The 19,385-nt window shown below is 46.0% G+C and overlaps 2 protein-coding genes across 2 annotated transcripts; one reads left to right on the top strand and one right to left on the bottom strand.

The window, feature by feature from the left end:
* Positions 1 to 14: 14 nt before the first annotated feature.
* dipk1b (divergent protein kinase domain 1B) lies at positions 15 to 5,239 on the bottom strand. Its single transcript, XM_067250099.1, has 5 exons — positions 4,850 to 5,239; positions 4,571 to 4,705; positions 2,647 to 2,754; positions 2,316 to 2,492; positions 15 to 1,389 (listed from the first exon to the last, which is right to left on the bottom strand). Exons 1-5 carry the CDS (start codon positions 4,916 to 4,918, stop codon positions 577 to 579), a joined length of 1,302 nt encoding a protein of 433 aa, XP_067106200.1. The 5' UTR covers positions 4,919 to 5,239; the 3' UTR covers positions 15 to 576.
* A 2,152-nt stretch (positions 5,240 to 7,391) lies between these two features.
* Positions 7,392 to 19,339, top strand: agpat2 (1-acylglycerol-3-phosphate O-acyltransferase 2 (lysophosphatidic acid acyltransferase, beta)). Its single transcript, XM_067250100.1, has 6 exons — positions 7,392 to 7,733; positions 10,942 to 11,075; positions 12,800 to 12,975; positions 13,619 to 13,714; positions 15,818 to 15,890; positions 16,005 to 19,339. Exons 1-6 carry the CDS (start codon positions 7,558 to 7,560, stop codon positions 16,160 to 16,162), a joined length of 813 nt encoding a protein of 270 aa, XP_067106201.1. The 5' UTR covers positions 7,392 to 7,557; the 3' UTR covers positions 16,163 to 19,339.
* Positions 19,340 to 19,385: the final 46 nt, after the last annotated feature.

Here is a 19,385-nt window from a genome sequence, read left to right as displayed (position 1 = left end):
ATGTACATAATTTGTTTAAGTCCTTTTTATTGAGAATTGACTACTTCCTGACTTTCCGTTTGAGACTGAATGGAATTTGTCTATAGACCAACTTGTTGCTTCAACTCATTTCTCTGAACCATTTCCAGAGAATCATATACAAGTAAACAGTTAAAACAGGCAGGCCCTGAGAACAATGTTAAGATATTATGATTCATCAGTGAACTGAGTAAGCTATTGGAACCAATTTGCTTTCAGTCTCAATTTCAGTGTTGGTTGCTAAGTGTTTTTACAAAGTTGCATCACTTGTTCCTTTTGACAAGGGGAGGATGAAGAGCCCAGCTTTTCATTAAGTGGGTTGAATACTGTATGTAGCTGTTGAAACAGCACTGTTCAATGATCTTTCCTTGGACAAACCACTAATCTGGTGTGTCTGGCTAGGAAACAGCTGGAGGGTGTAGGCTCTAATACAATTGTCTTTAAAAGATGCCATTTTCTCTAATCCTAACCTTGAGGTTATCTAACATTACTAGACTAAAACTTGTCCCTACTCAGTTCTCATATCTACTCAGTGTGGCCGCAGCCTCGTGGTGGACCTCAGGAGTACTGCGTATTAGAGATCTTCTTCCACAGCAGGGTCTTGAGGTTGTTGAGGACCAGTGAGTGGTGCACCTCCATCTGGCTGGCCAGCCCGCTGAGCGTCACGCAGGTGCGCAGCTGCTTCTCCAGGTCGCCGCGCAGGTCTGACGGCGCCCCGAACAGCAGGAAGTCCTGGAGCAGCACGCACACCTTGGCCAGGTTAGGCTGCACCACCTCCGTGTTGCACTGCTTGACTAAACGGTCGCAGGTAGCCGTGCAGTCTCTCCCGTACGTGCAGTCGGCATTGGTCTCGCACCGCCTCCCCCTCAGGAAGCCCCGCACAGCCGCCTCGGAAGCCACGCTGCGCAGGTCGGCCATCTTGCAGTCGTACTTGGCGTTGTAGCCCACGTGGCGTGGGCTGGCGTCGCACATCAGGAAGCTGCCGTAGGAGCCGTGGAAGACCTCCTCCACAAACTCCAGCAGGCCTATGGTGATGCGGGCTCTCCGTGGCCAGGCTGGGGCCAGCCAGCGGTTCACGCTGGAGCTGAGGGCTTCTGGGACCAGTGCCTGCAAGTAGCTGGGTACCTCCAGCTCGTAGAGGGAGCTCTGGCCCACACGCTCCGTCACGTACAGGTCCCCGCAGAAGCCCAGCAGCTTGGGGGTGTGCTCCTTCTCCTGCAGCGCCACCATGAGTAGGAACTCGTTGATCTGGAGAAGCGCCCAGACGGACTTGGCCTCCGCAAGGGATACCTTCCCGTCCTGGTTGACATCCGCCAGGGTTATGACACGGCCCACGAGGGTGCCCAATGAGGGCTGCTCCCCCAAGTTAGACTGGATGAGGGGAAAAGAGAGAAGAGATTAGAAGAGAAAATGCTATCAAAAAGGACAATGTAGAACCTGCCGTCAGGTGAATCATATAAGCACAAAGCACATTTCTGTATCATGTGCTTATCCCTGACCAATGTTTAGTATTTCTACCAAAACAAATTCTACACATTAGGCTTCAAGATGGAGGGCTACATGCAGCATGTGCATTATGTAAGGGATAAATCCCATCGGGGTGTCCATTATTAGGAGATAATGGGGGACGGGGCGTGTCTGATGGTTGCATCTGCAGTCCATTATTTCCTGTTATACCATGGTCTGGGTACATACTAAATTCTGATTGGCTGCAGGATGTCCATTATGATCTTCACTGCATTTTTCTCTTTAGGACTAGGCATAATCCATGTCTGGGAAACTGGGCCTATATGTTTAGTGTTGCCATAGATACCAAACATCCCATATTGTCAAACATAAAGTGACACTTCATGACTCCATTGACAAATCTAAATGACAGTCATCTCACCCTGTCCTGCCCTGTCTATTCTATTCTAATGCAGGACATTGTGGAATATGCAATGGAGCCACTGTGAAACCTCTATTAGACGCTTGGCAAAGAGCCCGCCCAATCTGACTTTCTCTCCGGATGGCACTCACAGCCACCGAGCTGACAGTGGCCTCAGGGTAAATTCCTTGTCCTTCTGGTCTATATTTGGTAAGGAGCTTCTGTCCCTGGTTTCCTGTTCTCTCTCTCACTTCCCCCCTCTCCACGGCGCCTACTGAGCACTGACACCCCTCTGTCTCCCTCTGTCTTGATTTGAATGAACTGATTGGCCTTGCGATTCAAAAGGAATGCGTCTTGAAATTCGTAAGGATCTGCAGTATCCTTGTGGTCTCTCCCTAGATGGGGGAGGGGACGGACGACAAAGGAGGACCTTGAGGAAGCCATGCAGCATCTCTCTGAACTCGTCCATGGAGGTCCCACGGGAGGGCTTGTCGAACAGGCTCATCTCCTGACGGAGCACAGACTCGGGTCCTCCGTCGCTCTTCATTGGCTCCTCGATCCCACACTTGATCACCACAGGCTTCTCCTTCCACAGCCCGCTGTACACCTGCAACCAAAACACACACGCCACGTTAACAATTTCGTATTATGACTAGCTGTAGCAAATATGCATCGGCAATTTGGTCTATAACACACAAAAAGAAAAAGGGGGTTTGCTACAAATAAAATAGCTTTGCGTTATTTCTATGCATGTGTGTTACCTGGTGAGTGGAGGAGCTGGACATGCAGCGCTGCAGTGTCAGGGTCCGGTGGTCACACAGTGCCTTGCAGGATGACCCTGAGATGATGCCTCTCCTGTAGTGGTCACACTGCCATGGGAAACAGGAAATGAGTCAACAGGAACTGACACAGGATCCTCAGGCTACTCTTTCCATAAACCTGAAGGCGAACCAATCCTAAATGTTGCTAAACGTAACCCGACCTTTTCTCTGTGATGATACACAGCCTGAAGATAGTTTATGTGTGCAGATTTGAAATGATTCAACCTCCAGTAAATATATAAAAAATTGGGTTATACTGAGCTATGGCCCTCACGAAAAAGTGACTTGACTCTCCACCCACCAAGACTGTGCTAAGGAGAAGCAGTGGGTCTGCTGGTGTATGAATGAACACGTGTGCGTTGCACGGGCATCCAATGAAACATCTTAGCTGCATGACAGGCAGCTACAGCGAATACAGACTGCGTTCCTCTACACTCTGATAATGCAATGTAGAAAAATGGTCTTTCTTGGTCTCTATCTGTGTGCAGGCGTGGGCTGGTTTCTGACTAAATAAGGCCCCTCGCTGATCCTTTTTCTAGACTTAGCTTCCTCTATTTGGTCAGTGTGCCTGGTCCTTTTCTTTTCCACACTTGACCTTAATGTATCTTTAGTGATCATGCTGGCCTGAGGGCAACCACAAACCAACGAACCAATTTTCCCCTGTCTCCTAAAAACAGAATATGCCCTTTGGATAACACTAGGAGGAGATGTTATTACAGAATACGAGGCCATCTTAAACATGAAACCACTTTGGGTTAAGACTTCAGTCTGATTGAACTTCCCTTTATCCAACACTTTGTGTCTTAACACCAGCTGCACTGCAAATTCGCAAGAATGAGGATCTGATAAAGACATTAAAATAGAACGGAGGACCCTCCCATGTGTGATATTGTAATCTGAGAATTTACTGCACCGCTTGACTGCAGCCACATTGAACTTGCTGTCTTCTGTAGCATGGGCAATGAGAAGCATGCAGCGGTGGCACCATGCACATTCATGCACTGGAGAATGTGCATGTGACGAATGAAGTGGATGCAAACAACACTACATCACGACAGTCTGTCCCAAAGGCCACATTGAAGCCTTTCTAGGCTAGCATCCACTGTTGCTGCCTATAACCCCAGTCTCACAAATCAGACTTCGTACCGATAGAATTATATTCAATTTCTGGTTTCCGAGAAGCCCCACCAACACAGCAGCCAGAGGAGATCGTTACATTATTGATCCTTTGTCAGGTGTTAATTACTGTAATCGACCACTCTGGTAATTACCCTGGGTCCTATTATGAGATACAGTCATCATGCTCTCAATAGCCACCAGCACAGAACACAGGTTCACACCTTGCCCATAACCTTTCCATCTGATGTTCTTATTGACTCTCAGCCCTGTGTTTACATCCATCCCTTTAGTCTACTTATTGCATTTTCTGGTACTCTTTTTTTTCTTGTGGCTGGTTACATATGTTGAGCTGCCAGTTGTTTCTTCTCTCTCCTCTCTCTTCCCCTACCTGCTCTTCCCCCACCCGTGTCTATCTCTATGGCTGCACTATCGTTCATCTGACTCACTCTGATATTACGGGAAATCTGAGAATTAACTTCACCGCTTGACTGCAGCCGCATGTAACTTGCTGTCTTCTGTAGCATGGGCAATGAGAAGCATGCAGCGGTGGCACCATGCACATTCATGCACTGGAGAATGTGCATGTGACAAATGAAGTGTATGCAAACAACACTACATCACGACAGTCTGGTACAGTGTGTGTTTATCATTGACTAACACCAAGTTTGTTGGAGAACTACTAGGCCAAGCAGTAGCAGCCAGGCTACCATACATGCCAGTTACATGTGGGAAAGAGAACACTTACTATGACCATGTGGCAGACATGCCCTCTGCAGAGCTCAGAGTAGGAGGAGTACTGCATGTAGACCACCCAGCTGGCTACCAAGATGCCCAGCCATGCTAGCAGAAGGTACTTTACCTTGATGGCTGGGAGGCGACTCTACAAAGGACAGAGAGCGAAAGGGGGGGGGGGGGGGGGGGGTGAGCATGAGTTCAGTGCACAGCCTTGAATACATTAGGTATATCCCTTGCCCCAATTATCTATACTGCAGTCTCTGGGAGCATTTTTGCCTATTTTGCATACCTGAAGTCCTTTCGACAAAGGACAGAAAAGCATTAAATGCACGAGTCTCCGTAAAGCTCTGGGCATCATGAGTGGATCCGTTAGGACGCAGTCGGGCTAGACTGTCAAATTAGCGAACCGTATTCCCATTGAATAGCATCCCTCGGACAATCCATCGCTTGAGCACAAATAAACGGTGTAACCTCATCCTTTCATTCAATGAACCAAATACGTTCGTAGCAATCTCTATAATGACATACAGTATGTTGTAGCCTTCACATCTTGAAAATGTAGGCTGTATGAAAATTAAAGCGCATTTTACGCGACGTCAAGATGAAAAAGGCCAACAGCACATCAGTCCGGCTGAAAAGACTGAGCGAATGTTTCACAATCTAATTTCAAAGTTCGCCATTCGGTAAGCACAGCAATAAACCGTAAAGCGTCCTTGGGGAAAAAGATACCGTAAAATTTTATTGCACCGATATCGTTCAGATTGTCCAGAAAAAATGGAGCAGGTAGGCTAGCCTATGTAGGCTAAGCGACGGCGCGGTGTTAGCGACTTCAAAAGTCCATTTGCCAACAAACAAACAAAAATCTAAAAAAGAATATTTACCCAACCCTAAGCCTTCTGGAATAAATGATTCCCCTCTGGCTCCTGAGTGGATTTTCTATACAGTAAATAGACTATCTTCTTTGCAGTGATTCGTCAGAACGGTTCTTTAAAGGGGAAGCAGGTCTCCGTATGCGTTTAGACCGACATAAATTGGAAATTATTGTCCCGTCCCTATTTTTGAATATTCAGATCAAATGTGTTCTTCGTCTATTACTTGGCCCAGTTTGATTGTGAGGTTCTGAAAAATATAAGTGCAAAAATGTAAAAGTAATTTTCACAACATGGACAATGGACGCTATTTCTCGCAATTATCAAATAAGCATAATCAATAATCAATAAATAACAACATTGTTCTTATTTATGTATTGATTCATGGCCTACTCTTAAGGTGTATTGACAGTAAAACAGAATAAAAGAGTCTTCCCCACTTCTAAAATACTGGTGTGTAGCTAGGCCATTTAACATAGCCTAGGCCTAATGTTTCCTCATAGGTTAACAAACGAAGTGCATCCATAATGGGTCGACCTACATGCCCCTAACCATAGCCTATCTGTATTCATTTTACAACATTTTGTTATTTAAATAATCCTGGGTGGTTCTATAGGCCTACTACATTTCAATACATGCTATTATGTTATTATTAATCAGGGCGAAGAATCTAGTGGACATCTTATAATTTCAGACAGCACAGAGTCAATAACTACAAACTGAGTTAATGGGGTAGGCTAAGGATGATCCTTGCTGTCTGTCAGATACGAGCAGGTTTGCCCATCTTCATTTCAATGGTTCTGTATGTCTCCAACTGTTCACTTGGATCTGGAACGACTTTGAGATTTAACAAACCTAAACTCTCAAGCAGTGAAAAGACAGACTTTCTAAGGTGGGTGATTGCCATGTTGCCACTTGCTCCACTGTTTATGAACTGTAGGAGTAAAGCAATAGCCTGTCTCATTTAGCAAAGAGATTAGCCTACAGTAAATGCATCTCTAGGCTACTCTTTCCTCTGCATCTAATAATAACTTCTCTCTGTTTATTTATTACTTTCATACTTGCAGTACATACTTAATTTCCCACCTTCTCTAACTGATTGACGAGTGCAGCAATTCTCCTACAAGTGCCTCTTGTTCTGATTTGTGGTGTGTGTGCGTGTGTGTGCGTGTGTGTGTGCAGGCTGTAGCCCATAGATGGTGCTGGTGAGTAGTAATGTGATGGTTGAGTAAGTAGTAAGAAAAGGGATTTTACACTCTCCTGCCCCTCTGTCAAATTATTATTAGCTAATTATTAAAACGAAAACTATATAAATATAGTTATATATAGGCGTATGTGTGTGTTCTTAGTCATTGTACTTTATATAGGCCTATAGCACCAATTACAACTTTTCTGCATGATTTAATTGATTTGCATCATTGGATTAATGACTTGGTCACTGAGCACATATGCAGTTAATGAAGATCGGTTGGCTCTGGTGTCAAATTCCTGGATAATCACATCTAATCCCATTAACTATGTCTATAATCTGCAGCCTACATGCCGCCAATGTGATTTATTGGTTTCTATTGGTTTTGAACATGAACTAAACAACTGTACCTATATATTTTGATTGCAATAATAGTTGTGTATTTCTAGATGAAATATAAATAAATAAACATACAAAATAACCATATTTTAAAGCTATTGACATTTATCACGAGTTTTAATGTTTGTTTGTTTAATGTGCACATCAGGCGGGCTTCATATTATCTGAGATTTCATCGCGTGAACCACAAAATAAAGTGCTAGCTACCGGAAACAGAAATGTACAGCAAAACATCAGAGTTCCTCGGCTCCGCCTCACGAGGTTGCCTTTCCCTACCATCACATGGAAAGTGTTGCCTACTTAGTGTTATGTTTAGCGTCCACGTTTGGAAGAAGCACGCTATTTTAGCTTGAGAACAAGTTGTACGCCGCTGAAGTTGACCCAAGCTGTTGACGTTGGAGGCTGGAATGCCAGTCGGGGCCACAGTGCCTCTGTTCACGCTCGTGTTTGCATAGCTAGAAGCTAGTTAGTTAGCCAGCCATCATCGAACCGTACGGTTTGCTGGCAGTTTCTGGAGGAATCTCAGTTCGAGGGATCAGCATGGATGTGCTGTGGATGATGCCGCTGCTGCTGGTCCCGCTTCTGTTGTGGACCAGCAGCACATTTGTATTTTATTTCAAAAAGTGTTTCTACGTGGCCTGGATGATGTGTTTGGGGCTGATTGGGATTCCACTCAGCATTCTCAAAAGCGGCGGGAGAGACATTGAGAATATGAGGTGAGTTGTCTGCATAAGAAGCTCGAGCCGTACCTTGTCTTAGCAACGCATAATGACAGATAGCTAGGACTATTGGGGATGTTGGATTCGCTGCACCGGGTAGGCTAGATGACATTATGCTGGTAGGCTAACCCCTTCAGCCGGAGTATTGTAAACATATTGGTGACAGCTGCATATATTGTTGAAACCGGACCGTCTTTAACTTAACAAGTATTTCACTTCATGTTCGTAATTGATGTGTCTTGTTCAAACTTGTCACTTTTAAATAGCCGACCCCACAAGCAGGTTTGAGAACATCCAGTTGTAGCTCCATGTATGGCGGCGTGGCTGCTCTTATGAAAACAATTTGATGAATGTAGCCAGTTAGCTGACTGACTGCTTGGTACTTACTAAACAGCAGAACGCTGAGACGACTAGATCATTACATTTGTACTTAAGGTACTTGTATAACGTCATATGTTGATATCTCGTGTTTATTACACTCCATACATTTAAAGCCTGCTGGTTGGTTGTAACGTTTGGTAGCTAACTAGACAGCCAGCAAGGCTCAATGCATTGCCAGATGTTTCAGCTAGCTAACATTACCTCACTTTGCATGCAGAGATAGCCTCGAGGCCCAATTTTTTTTTTCTAACATTGGTATTATAAAATAGTTTGTGAACATTGATTACTGTTGTAAAAAGCAAGTATTTGTGCAAACGATAAACACATATGTAATTCCTCAGACATAGCTCTGTTGCACAACAACAAGTGACAACATCTATCTTGGACCCTGATGTGTACCAAACAACAGTAATCTAGCCAAATCACATATGTTCTAGTCTAACTAGAAGAAAGTAACGTTGGTTGTAATAATGAACTCCACTGTATTAGTATCGCAGTCGACACAATGTATATTTGAAGAAACTGTTACTAACTTCCCCCTTGCAGTCCACTTCACAACACTGTTCTTAGTCTAGGAATGTAGAGTATTGTTGGGGTCAGTGACTCCCCAAGTGATTGTATCCGGGTTTTAGATGAGGAGGTCGGATTGGATGTCCATCCCAGGTTGTGTTACTGGTTATTGGGTTGGTTCCCTGTCATGGTATTCTTTACTTAAAAAGGTCATGCCTAGTGCCCCAGTAAACTGTGGGCCAAGTAGGTAGTTTTAATAGGTTGATTTAGCTCAAACAAAGCTGTTTTTTAGTATTTCAGATCATTGTGAACCTGTGTTGGTGTTATGTTGCAAACTAGTGTACCACCCTCTCGTTAAACCAAAGGTTATTAAGATCTGAACCTAGTCACTGTGACTAACAACTCTTGTGCTGTGTACGTGGGTGGAATAGAGTGGTAGAGAAAAAGGACAAACACAGACGGTCATTGATGTAAACGGAGCCACAGAGAGGGATGGACTGATTGGGCAGCACAGTCCTTCAGTCATCAGCCGTACAAGAGAGGGCTCGACTCTGGTCTTCCCACCTTATCCTAACACACAATAGTTCTAAAAGTCAGTATATCTTCTCTTGGCTACATTTCTGTTGACAATGACATAGAAGAACATGTAAACATCAGCATAAATTGACCTCAATGTGAGTCTGTGTAGATGAATTATCATGACAAGTTTGACAAAGATGAGGGTCACTGATTGTGAACCATCTCCCCCCCCGTCCCCCCCCGTCCCTCAAAATGGCTGCAGTAAAGTCCAGTTGGCTAACAGTTTGTTTGTCCTTGCCATTGCAACAGGCCATGGTGACCCAAGAAGGTTGATAGAAAAGAAGGATTCTGGTCATTCTGGGGGGACAAAAGGTCAGACAAAACAAAACGAGAAATGGTCCCTTTTGGTGAAAGTCATTCCATTTGTGTTTGTTAAACACAAATGTGTGTGTTGTTCCCTTGACCATAACTTTGGTCTTATCATGTTTCTTTGGTACGTTTAGGACTGTGCAAAGTAAGTTATGTGGAACCTTAACAGAGATAATGACAAGGTTATCGACCTAAAGTGTGTGTGCAATGGATTCTGAGCTGCAATCGGCACGCCGACTGAGGTCTTGCATCACGGCCAAAGCATTTTGCACAAGTCTACTGCTTTATCTTCACCATGCAGCTACAAAAGCCCAACTTTGAATAGTACGTTTTTCCTGTTCAAAGGTTATCTGACATCACACCACTGTGTTGAACTGGCACGATACACACACACACACACACCTCAGTGATGGAGTTTTTTGATCAGAGTCACAAGACATACACATTCGGCTAGCATTTCCAGGATCGCCTGGCCACACCCATGTAGGCCAGTGTGCCATAGAAAGACCAGCCCCACAAAGTGAGCATTGTTCCGGGGTGGTGGTCTGAAGCAGCTGCAACCTTCTCTTTCCCATTAGGAACATTGATAATGACTTTCATGGGATCAACGTTATCCAAGACAACCCAGCGTTTTTACATCAGTAAACCGCGAGAGCACTGAAGCGTCCTGGTACACAGATGATAGTCCTTTTAGGTCTGTAAATTAGGCCTGGACTAGCCTCTATGGAGACATGGGCTGTAACACATGGCAACTGTACTAGCCGTAGCCGGTATGAAGACAGGAGGTATTGCACATTCCTACTGAGCTAGCCTATATGAAGACATAGGGCCATAATACACGCCTACTTTACTGACCTGCATGCAGACATAGGGCTTTTGCACATAACCTAGCCTGTAAGCATGTGTGTGGAGGACTACACATGTGCCGCAATAACGTCAAAAGCCTTCTAGGGTGTACGGATCACACGCTTGGCTTTGTTTCTGTGTCATTTTAAACATGACCCCATTGATGGGAACCATTTTCCCTGGTGTATCAGCCTCCTGTGGCTGACTCTCGCAGAAAGCAGTGAGCGCTGTCATCTTCCTGTTATCGCAGGAAATGACACGTGTGATGCCAGAAGGAGCCCCAAATGCCTCAAGGAAACATTGACAGACAGATGGTTGGATTGCAATTCCTCAAAGCTTAGTGGAGCGTTTAACTCATTCAGGGCAGATTATCCGCCACCTTAGAAACAAACTTAACTAATGAGGAATATGTAGTTACATTTCCATCTTAAGCAACTGGAACAGAAAAGGTTTGACTGGTAATATAATAATATTGATGATATACAGTATACATAGAACTAGATCAAATCTACTATCGTCAGTGTGCAATCATAATAATTTCCTAAACATGTTCTGGTTGGTTTACCTGTTTCCTGTCCAGGGTGATCCGCTTCCTGGTTCGTCACGTGAAGTACTTCCTGGGTCTGAGGTTTGAAGTGAGCGGCTTGGAGCACCTGCAGACAGCGGGGCCCTATGTCATCATCTCCAACCACCAGAGCTCCTTGGATGTGCTGGGTAAGAAACACACACACACACACACACACACAGTCAAACAGGCTCACTGATAGACATCAGTGACACATTTACACACATATTCACCTACTATTTTGAATAAGATCCATGGTAGCCTGACCACTTTCTCTGTAGGCAAATATCCAACTAGGTAAATACTGGGTGTCCTCTGCCCACCAAGCCTACAGACCTTAGCCCCTCTCTCATCGAACCCTCCACTTGGACCTATATAAAACTGATTGGCGTGACATTTGTGCCCAGCCCGGCCTCACTGTCAGTGGGTGTGAGGTCCGAACGGCCCTGCTCCCAATCACGGCTGCCCTGACAATTAGCCCAGATGAAACCAGAGACTGGGCAACACACGAGGTTGAGCCCAACAAACGGGGCTATTTCATCAGACTGATTTTTGCGGAAATATGTTGACCGCGTTCAACAGGAGAGGAAGAGGAAGGCCAGGATCGATGGGGATACTGCTTAGCCAAGTCCCAGGAGAACAGTTGACTCTCGCTAAACGGAGCTGGGTGACGACGAGACTGAAGAATATATTATGAGTGGGTTGCGTCACGTGGAATTAAATGCGAGTCTCCAGGGGGGGAGGGGGGGGAGATTTTCCTGACTGGAGACCAGCCCGTAGCCTCTGTATAAACCCAGTGTTATGGTAGTGGCTGGGAATAGCACAGTTAGTGATCCTACTGTATGGGCTGGAGAATGGGCTGTGTTCACTTGTGTGTCTAACTGTACCTCCTGGTTATTCTCTGCGTGTGGGTCTTTGACTTTAAGCCCGAGGAGATGAAAGTGTGTTTGTGCGTGTCTCTCTTTCAAAGTGTTGACCCCTCTCCACGGTCCTAAACCTATCTTGAGGCTGCTAATTTGGCCTTTGTTTGTCTTCCCTGTGTGTGTACGTGTGTGTGTGTGTGTGTGTGTGTGTGTGTGCGCGCACAGTGCTGAGTGACACTGGCAGGCCAGGGGCCAGCATAGTGACAGCAGGGCTAGAGCCAGGTGTTTAATTAGAGCCAAAGCAAGCTCAGCATGAGGCTGGTCCTGGGTCAGAGTTACCATGCCAACCTCCACCAGACTCCGGAGAGCAACAGCTGAACCAAGACCTGTGATTAACAGGGAACCCTCCCCACCATGATCTCTTCACTCCTGGGCTCAGCAGCTTCCCTCTTTCTCCCGGTCTCTCTCTTGCCGATGCTCCGTCTGTGTTTACCAGACACCCAGGTGTGGTGGGTTCCTGCAGGCCGTCACCCTGGATGGGTCGGGCTTGGGGTTCGACTCACACCCACAGCGCCAGACACTCAAACACCACACGGATAAGAGCGTTGCAGCTGCTGAAAAACGTTGGTCGTCGTTTTTATTTTATGAGGATGCCATTTACAAGACCGTTTTAGATAAGGACCTGCTGAAGAACTCTTGGTCAAAGTTCCCTCCGTATCACGATCTTTGAGGAAGATAATTCGCCAGAAAACGCAAGCATGTTTGCACATACTGTATTGTATATGTGTTAGTAAACCTCCTTCCTCCCCTCTCTTCTGTCTTTTTTGTTTTCTTTCTGTTCCCTTCCCTGCTTCTCTCCATCCCGAATTCCTGACCCTCCATTCCTTTTGTGTGTCCCCTCCCCCCTCTCTTCCTCCCTTCCCCCCCTTCTCCTGTCCCCTTGCTGTCGTTCTCTTTCCCCCCCCCCCCCTTGTTCCCTGTCATCCTCCGCTCCGTCCGTCCCTCGGTAGGCCTGATGGAGATCCTCCCTGACCGCTGCACCATGGTGGCCAAGAAGGAACTGGTCTATGCAGGCACCGTGGGGATCATCTGCTGGCTGGGCGGCATCGTCTTCATCAACCGGCAGAAAACCCACGACGCCAAGACCGTCATGGTGGGCGCGGCCAAGACCATGCTCGATGACCAGGTACGTCGGAACCCCCTGTTCCCCCATGAGGTCTAGGTGGGACACATGCTAGCACTGGGACTAGCCCTCTGGTCTGGGTAGGACTCACACTAGCACCAGTTCCAGGACTAGCCCTCTGGTCTGGGTAGGACTCACACTAGCACCAGTTCCAGGACTAGCCCTCTGGTCTGGGTAGGACTCACACTAGCACCAGTTCCAGGACTAGCCCTCTGGTCTAGGTAGGACTCACACTAGCACCAGTTCCAGGACTAGCCCTCTGGTCTGGGTAGGACTCACACTAGCACCAGTTCCAGGACTAGCCCTCTGGTCTGGGTAGGACTCACACTAGCACCAGTTCCAGGACTAGCCCTCTGGTCTAGGTAGGACTCACACTAGCACCAGTTCCAGGACTAGCCCTCTGGTCTGGGTGATCGTCAGCTCATGACCTGGACTAGGACCTCGAGTCAAGATGGTGCTCAGGAGCTGAACCATAAATTCCAGTTTATAGAGTTGAAAGTCTGTTTTAAAGGCTGCTGCTTACAGCACATAAACAGTGACGGGCAGATTTTGGTTAGAAAGATAAGAAAGACCAGGACATCCGTTTCTGTCGGTCGATGCACCCACACCTGGTCATTCAGCATGTTCTGACCTTTGACCCCCGCAGATCCGCTTGTGGGTGTTCCCTGAAGGCACAAGAAACCAGAGAGGAGACCTCCTGCCATTCAAGAAGGGAGCTTTCCATCTGGCCATACAGGCACAGGTTTGTGACCAGGCCAGCTGTGTGCATTTGCATGTGTACAAATACTTTCCTATGTACATATGTGCCTAAGTGTGTGTGTGTGTGTGTGTGTGTGTCAGGGATGGAAAAAAATTTTTTTGTCCACTGGCCACTGTGGCTGGTGGATTTCAAAATCTACCAGCCACTTTCTTGTTTTTAACCGACAATGTATAACTGCATGTGAAAATCAATACTACAAGATCTACAATACTTAAGCAGTTTATTTAATCTCAGTCTCAATGAAACACTGACACTTTCTCTTTTATACATACACAAACCGCGAACTGATATACATTTCATTAAATGAGTAGGGCAGATTAAACAACAAACTAACATTCCTCCACCCTCCCCACTCCCAGTACAGTTTACTCCTGCTCATCAGTATCAGATTCTGATACTTTCCTGAGCGTTCTTCTTCCACGATAGGGCGAACAGTACCCCGACGCGAAGAGGAGGGTTGTAGCTTCGCTCTGAAGGGGCTTATTTTCCCGATCATGACAACGGCGTTCTACACATTATCCTGTTTATTACACGGAAAACTTAACACAGTGTGTCTTATTACAATTTATATGTTACCATTCGTAGTGTTGATCAGCAGAGAAATAGTTCGCCAAAGACGTTAAACTTCATATACGTTGAACAGTCTTTAGGCTTCAAATCAGCTGACGTCGCTAAGCAACGGAGTACGCTGGAGTTGAAAAGTTACCGGACTACTTGCGGAGTGCTACGAAAGACGTGAATCCTGGTGGCGGGTGCTGATTTCCATCCCTGGTGTGTGTGTGTCTGCTGAGCCGCTTTTGTTTCCCAGTGTCTCCGTTCTGTGAGTTAGGCGCTGGTTTCATGGGAAGTGAGTTGTCAACGGTGCCTATTCAGGACACATGGGGGAGCTAGCATTCTGACACGGCACGGAAAGGCTGAAGTCTGACCCAGCAATAACGTGTTCCCTGCTGACATTTGAGCGTTTATTTACGGAAGCGACCCAGACGGCTCGGGCTTACAGGGATCCGTCACAGATCAAAATCCCCGCGGATCCAGCCAAGAGATAGAGGAGGGCCAGGAGAGACGGGAGAAGAGAGCGGGGGAGAGAGGCAGGAGGGACACGGGTCTGGAGAGCGATCTCGGATGGAGGGAGCGAAGCGGAGGGCCATGTTAGACGGGAAGCTCTGTGGGGCTCGTCTGTCTTGTCTGCCGGCCTGTTTAAGCTCAGGTCTGGCTGCTTGGCTCTCATCTCATGTCTCCCAACACCAGTTATGTGCTACAAAGCACAGGCGGAACACATTAAAGCTCAACAGCAGATGGAACACACACACACACACACACACTGCAGGTTCACCTCAGGCCTCGGTGTGGCGGTAGGGGCTGTGGTGGCGTGTCATGTTCAAAGTGCAGTAGGTCACTGGTGTCACAAGAGACATACCAGTAATCCTTTTGATTTGGGGCATCCGTTTGTGTGTGTGTGTGTGCGTGCCCCCTCTACTGCTTGAGCACTGTGATGGCTGGTCTAGATGGATATCAGACGAGCTCTGAAGAGCATCAGAGAGAATGGAGGGGGGCAGCTTAATGAAGAGCTGCTGCTCCCTATTAACTAGTGTGTGCGCACACACACACACACACACAAACATGTCTTTTAAGACGCGCGTTGAAAAGGGGGGGGAAAAAAATCGGTAACACCTGGTAAATCTCAACATCAATGCTCTTTCAATTTTCCTGCGATGCTTCATGTAGGACACCCACACACACACACCATATGCTCAGAATGCCAGCCAGCCGAGCAGAAGCGGGCCAGGCCCCTGGGGGGCCCACTTTGGCCCCCGTTGAAGGGCCTCTCCGGGCCGCCTGGAGAGAGGACTGGTACACTGCTAAAGTGAAGTCTGTCTGGGCCAGTCAGTCGTGCGTTTCTCTTGGCGTGTCTGTTTTTGTCCTTGTGTAGCTGAGGGATGGGGGGGGGGGGGGGGAATGATAAACACTTTGAACTGAAAATGTCTCTCTCCCTTTCTCTCTTCCTCCCTCTCTCTTTCTATCCCCCTCTCTCTCCCTCGTTCTCCTGTCTCTTTTCACTTGTCTTGCTCTCTCTCTCTCTCTCAGGTTCCTATAATCCCAATAGTCTTCTCGTCATACAGCAACTTCTACCTACGGAAAGAGAAGCAGTTCAAATCAGGTACAGGCCAGCGCCCTTGTAGTGAACCTGTCTAAAGAAGTGAATTTCCATTCAGTGAACTGTTGCCTGTATGCCAGTGTGCCGGCGATGATGATGACCAGTTGTTCCTCCCAGGCACCATCACCCTGAAGATCCTCCCGAAGATCGAGACCAAGGGGATGACGTCAGACGACGTGTCGCCCCTCTGCGACAAGTCCTACGACCTGATGCGCTCCGCCTTCCTGGACATTTCCGCCCCCGTAACCCAGAGCAACGGGCCCACACGCCACTGAACATTTAAACATTGAAACCTGCCCCGTTCCCTCGCTTCATCTCTGACCTTCCTCCAGACAAACACCCTGGCCACGCCCCCCCCAATACACCCTCTGCATTGCCATGGTTACCTGCCCAGGTACCCCATAAGTACAACAGGTCTCTGTCATAAACTTGCTCGCTTGTTTCCGTTTCTGGCCCCAAGTTCTGGTCCACGCCTCTGCCGACCCGCAGACCTGGTCCCAGTCCTCGCACCTGAGCCCCCCCACCATATCTGAACAACCGCAGACGCTCCCCTGCGATGACATGGCGGCAGGGTGAAGATAGGCTGGTCACAGAACCGTTCCGGAAGTGTGTTCATCCCGCATGCCTTTCAGATAGCTCAGCCCGCCATGGTCCACTAGCTGTTTTATCTCTGCCTATCATCAGTCTCATCTCAGTCATCGTCTCCGGGTTGAGTTTTTTTTGCTGTGGCATGTTCATGTTTAATCAATACTTATTTTTTCTTGAGGGGAGGGGGTCTTATATGTTGGTGGACATTTCTATGTTCCTCTCATTCTGCCTTAACTGATCTAGTAACTGATCTAGTAACTGGTCCCATTAAACACCAACCACTCTGCCTGCTGTAAACAAACGCACACTCACTACACCCCCTCCCCTGCTGTTCACCATCAAGTGTATCTCCCCCTTTCTGCATTCCAGTCTTATGCTTCCTCAGAAGAGGAGGACCAGGTTATCCTAAGGGCAGGGGGTCAGAGGCGAGACACTGGAGTTGACCCAGGACTCGGTGGCATAAACGTTTTAAGATCCATAATTGGCTCCACAGCCACCCGACCAATGCGCTGATCAAAGATTGCTCCGTGGTACCCCGGGACCACACCGACGGGAAGGATCAATAGAATAGCAGACGCACCTTATCAACGCCAGCGTCACGGCTGCGGCCCGACACGCCTGTACCGACTTCATCGACCGAAAAGTGGGACCTCATCGATTTCAATGTTGTGCATTGCTGGTGTTCCGCCCCTTTCTTCCCTCTTTGGTTTGTCGTTTTATCTTCCGACAGTTCAAGACTTTAATCTGCATGTGTAACGGGTGTCTTTTCGCTGTGCTTCTTCGTTTTCTTTGTTCCGGCGTTCTTTATTTATTTTGTACTTCTCTGGTTTCTCGGTGTTTCTTCTTCCTTCCGGAGGGTCTTTCTCCCTACGTGAAGGTTTGTCTGATGTCAAAGGTGGGAAAAAAAAGTGCAATGTCCAACCAAACTGTTAAAGCATTACAGTTCCAAAGTGCGAGCTTCCTGTTGTGCCATGTGTGAGTGTTCCGCTGACGGAAGTGTTAGACCGTAATAGTAATAGATTATATAGGACTATCTGGGATAAATTAGCCATCAGTGGGTTTTACGGTCGAGGTAAATGTTTCCATAGAGACCATTGCCATGACAGTGAATGAGTTGCATTGGAGGTTAAGATCTCGAATCTTGTGTCATTTCATTCTGGTTATTTTGACGTGTATCCTGACCTGAACACTAATTCACTAACTACTAACAAACCTACATGTTCCTAAACCCCGATAAGAAACTCTCCAGTGTGGGAATTAGATCTCACAGGAAAAGCCTGAACAAGAAGGGAATGTTTTCCATAATGTAAGTAATTATTATTTAGTTACTTTCAAAATCAGTTTGATCATTATCAACTCAAACCTCTAAATGACTTAAGAGTTGTTGGAGAAGCCTTATTCAAGGTTTGTTTATGTCAGTGACAATGGCTAAATACATTAATTGACCATATTGTGACAAAACTCAACTGGATTTTGGTGGGTAGGTTTTTGGCCTTATATTATAGAAGGCTATTATTTCAGTTTGAATTGTGAAGTAAAGTAATATAGCGAGTTTTATATTTTGTCATTTATAAAGACAAATAATATGAGGAAGACTAAACTGATTATTTGTTTACGGTATTACAGCTTTTCCTTTTTGAATTTGCCTCTGGTTCTTGACAGTTGTTTTGTTAAAAGTTTGCAAGATGCAGTAGCTTACAACTTTCTTCCCATTCATCACCATTCTGAAAAGTGTATTTAATTATATACAAGCTCTGTGTTATAATACTTGCATTACCATTTTATGATTTTCAAGTAAACATTATTAAAATGAGATGTTGTTTTGCTTGCTATATAAATGTAAGTGTATTTGGACACAACCTATTTATTTAACAACAATTCTACAAATTGTACATAGAATTTGCTGCAACATTCTGCTTCCCTGAACTTCTTGAAGAACTAGTACACGGCAGGAATGAAAACATGAATTGTGTGTCTGATCCTGAGCCAGTGAGTCCAGCTCTGTAGTCAAGTAGCTGCCACAGTATTATTTGGTTCTCATCATCAGGCAGCAGATCTCTAGCATACCTGCAGGGCCAGTTTCCTCTGTGTCTATGTTGTTGTCAAAGGTTAGTCAGGCTGCATATGCTTACCATGACCCCTACGGTAATCCCAGCCCACCAAAATCAGTGACACCTCTAATCTCCTAGGTGGATTTATTTATTTTTTTGTAAACTGTTTTTTTTTTTTCTGCTTGTCTTTCAAATGCAGGTTTGAATGTCTTATACACCCACTACCAAATTGGTTTCAGCCAAAATGTATGACTGTCATTGATTTAGAGATGGCGAATTATGTTGTTTTATGATTTTGATGCTCTTTTTCTTTTGTAGCTCAAGGTTCCTGTATGTCAGTGCATTTCATGGATTTGAAATGACTTAGGTGAACAGGCTTGACCAAACCTAAGCCATGCAGTGTTGAATTGGCAGTTGTTGAAATGAATTATATATAAAATATTGGAAAAGATTTAAAAGAAAAAATAAGAAATCATTATAAAGCAGTTATGTGAAATTTTTGGTGGTATATTTGGAAAAAATATATATATATTCTCTATGTAGACTTTCACCAAAGCTATTAAAGTGTAACCTGATGGTAGCTTTAGGTATAAAATACTGTGTGGAAAACTGAGCTGGCTGAAGAGTTGTGTCTGCCAGCATCCTGCAGGGCCGTGTGTGAGCGTGTTTACACACACACACGTGTAGCGGCCCGTTGTAGTATATGGTTAATTTCAATAATGTAGTGGTCATTAATTTTCACACAATATGGATACATGTTTTGACGAATGCCTTGGAAAAGAATAAATACATTGAATTCTTTTTTTCTTATGTCATCGTTGTGGGGTGCTTTGATTTGTGGTCCGCCATCTTCCAAAAG

Source organism: Osmerus mordax, chromosome 14 (genome assembly GCF_038355195.1).
Source record: "Osmerus mordax isolate fOsmMor3 chromosome 14, fOsmMor3.pri, whole genome shotgun sequence".
NCBI classification, from domain to species: Eukaryota; Metazoa; Chordata; class Actinopteri; order Osmeriformes; family Osmeridae; genus Osmerus; species Osmerus mordax.
Note: the sequence above shows the minus strand (reverse complement) of the source record. Positions and strands in the feature narration are given on the sequence as shown.

Coding starts and splice junctions, on each gene's coding strand:
- dipk1b (XM_067250099.1), bottom strand. CDS start 4,918: ATGATGCCCAGAGCTTTACGGAGACTCGTGCATTTAATGCTTTTCTGT. Junction 2,755..4,570: donor ATGTCTGCCACATGGTCATA/GTAAGTGTTCTC, acceptor TTCCCATGGCAG/TGTGACCACTACAGGAGAGG. Junction 1,390..2,315: donor TGCTGCATGGCTTCCTCAAG/GTCCTCCTTTGT, acceptor CCCCTCATCCAG/TCTAACTTGGGGGAGCAGCC.
- agpat2 (XM_067250100.1), top strand. CDS start 7,558: ATGGATGTGCTGTGGATGATGCCGCTGCTGCTGGTCCCGCTTCTGTTG. Junction 11,076..12,799: donor GAGCTCCTTGGATGTGCTGG/GTAAGAAACACA, acceptor GTCCCTCGGTAG/GCCTGATGGAGATCCTCCCT. Junction 12,976..13,618: donor AGACCATGCTCGATGACCAG/GTACGTCGGAAC, acceptor TGACCCCCGCAG/ATCCGCTTGTGGGTGTTCCC.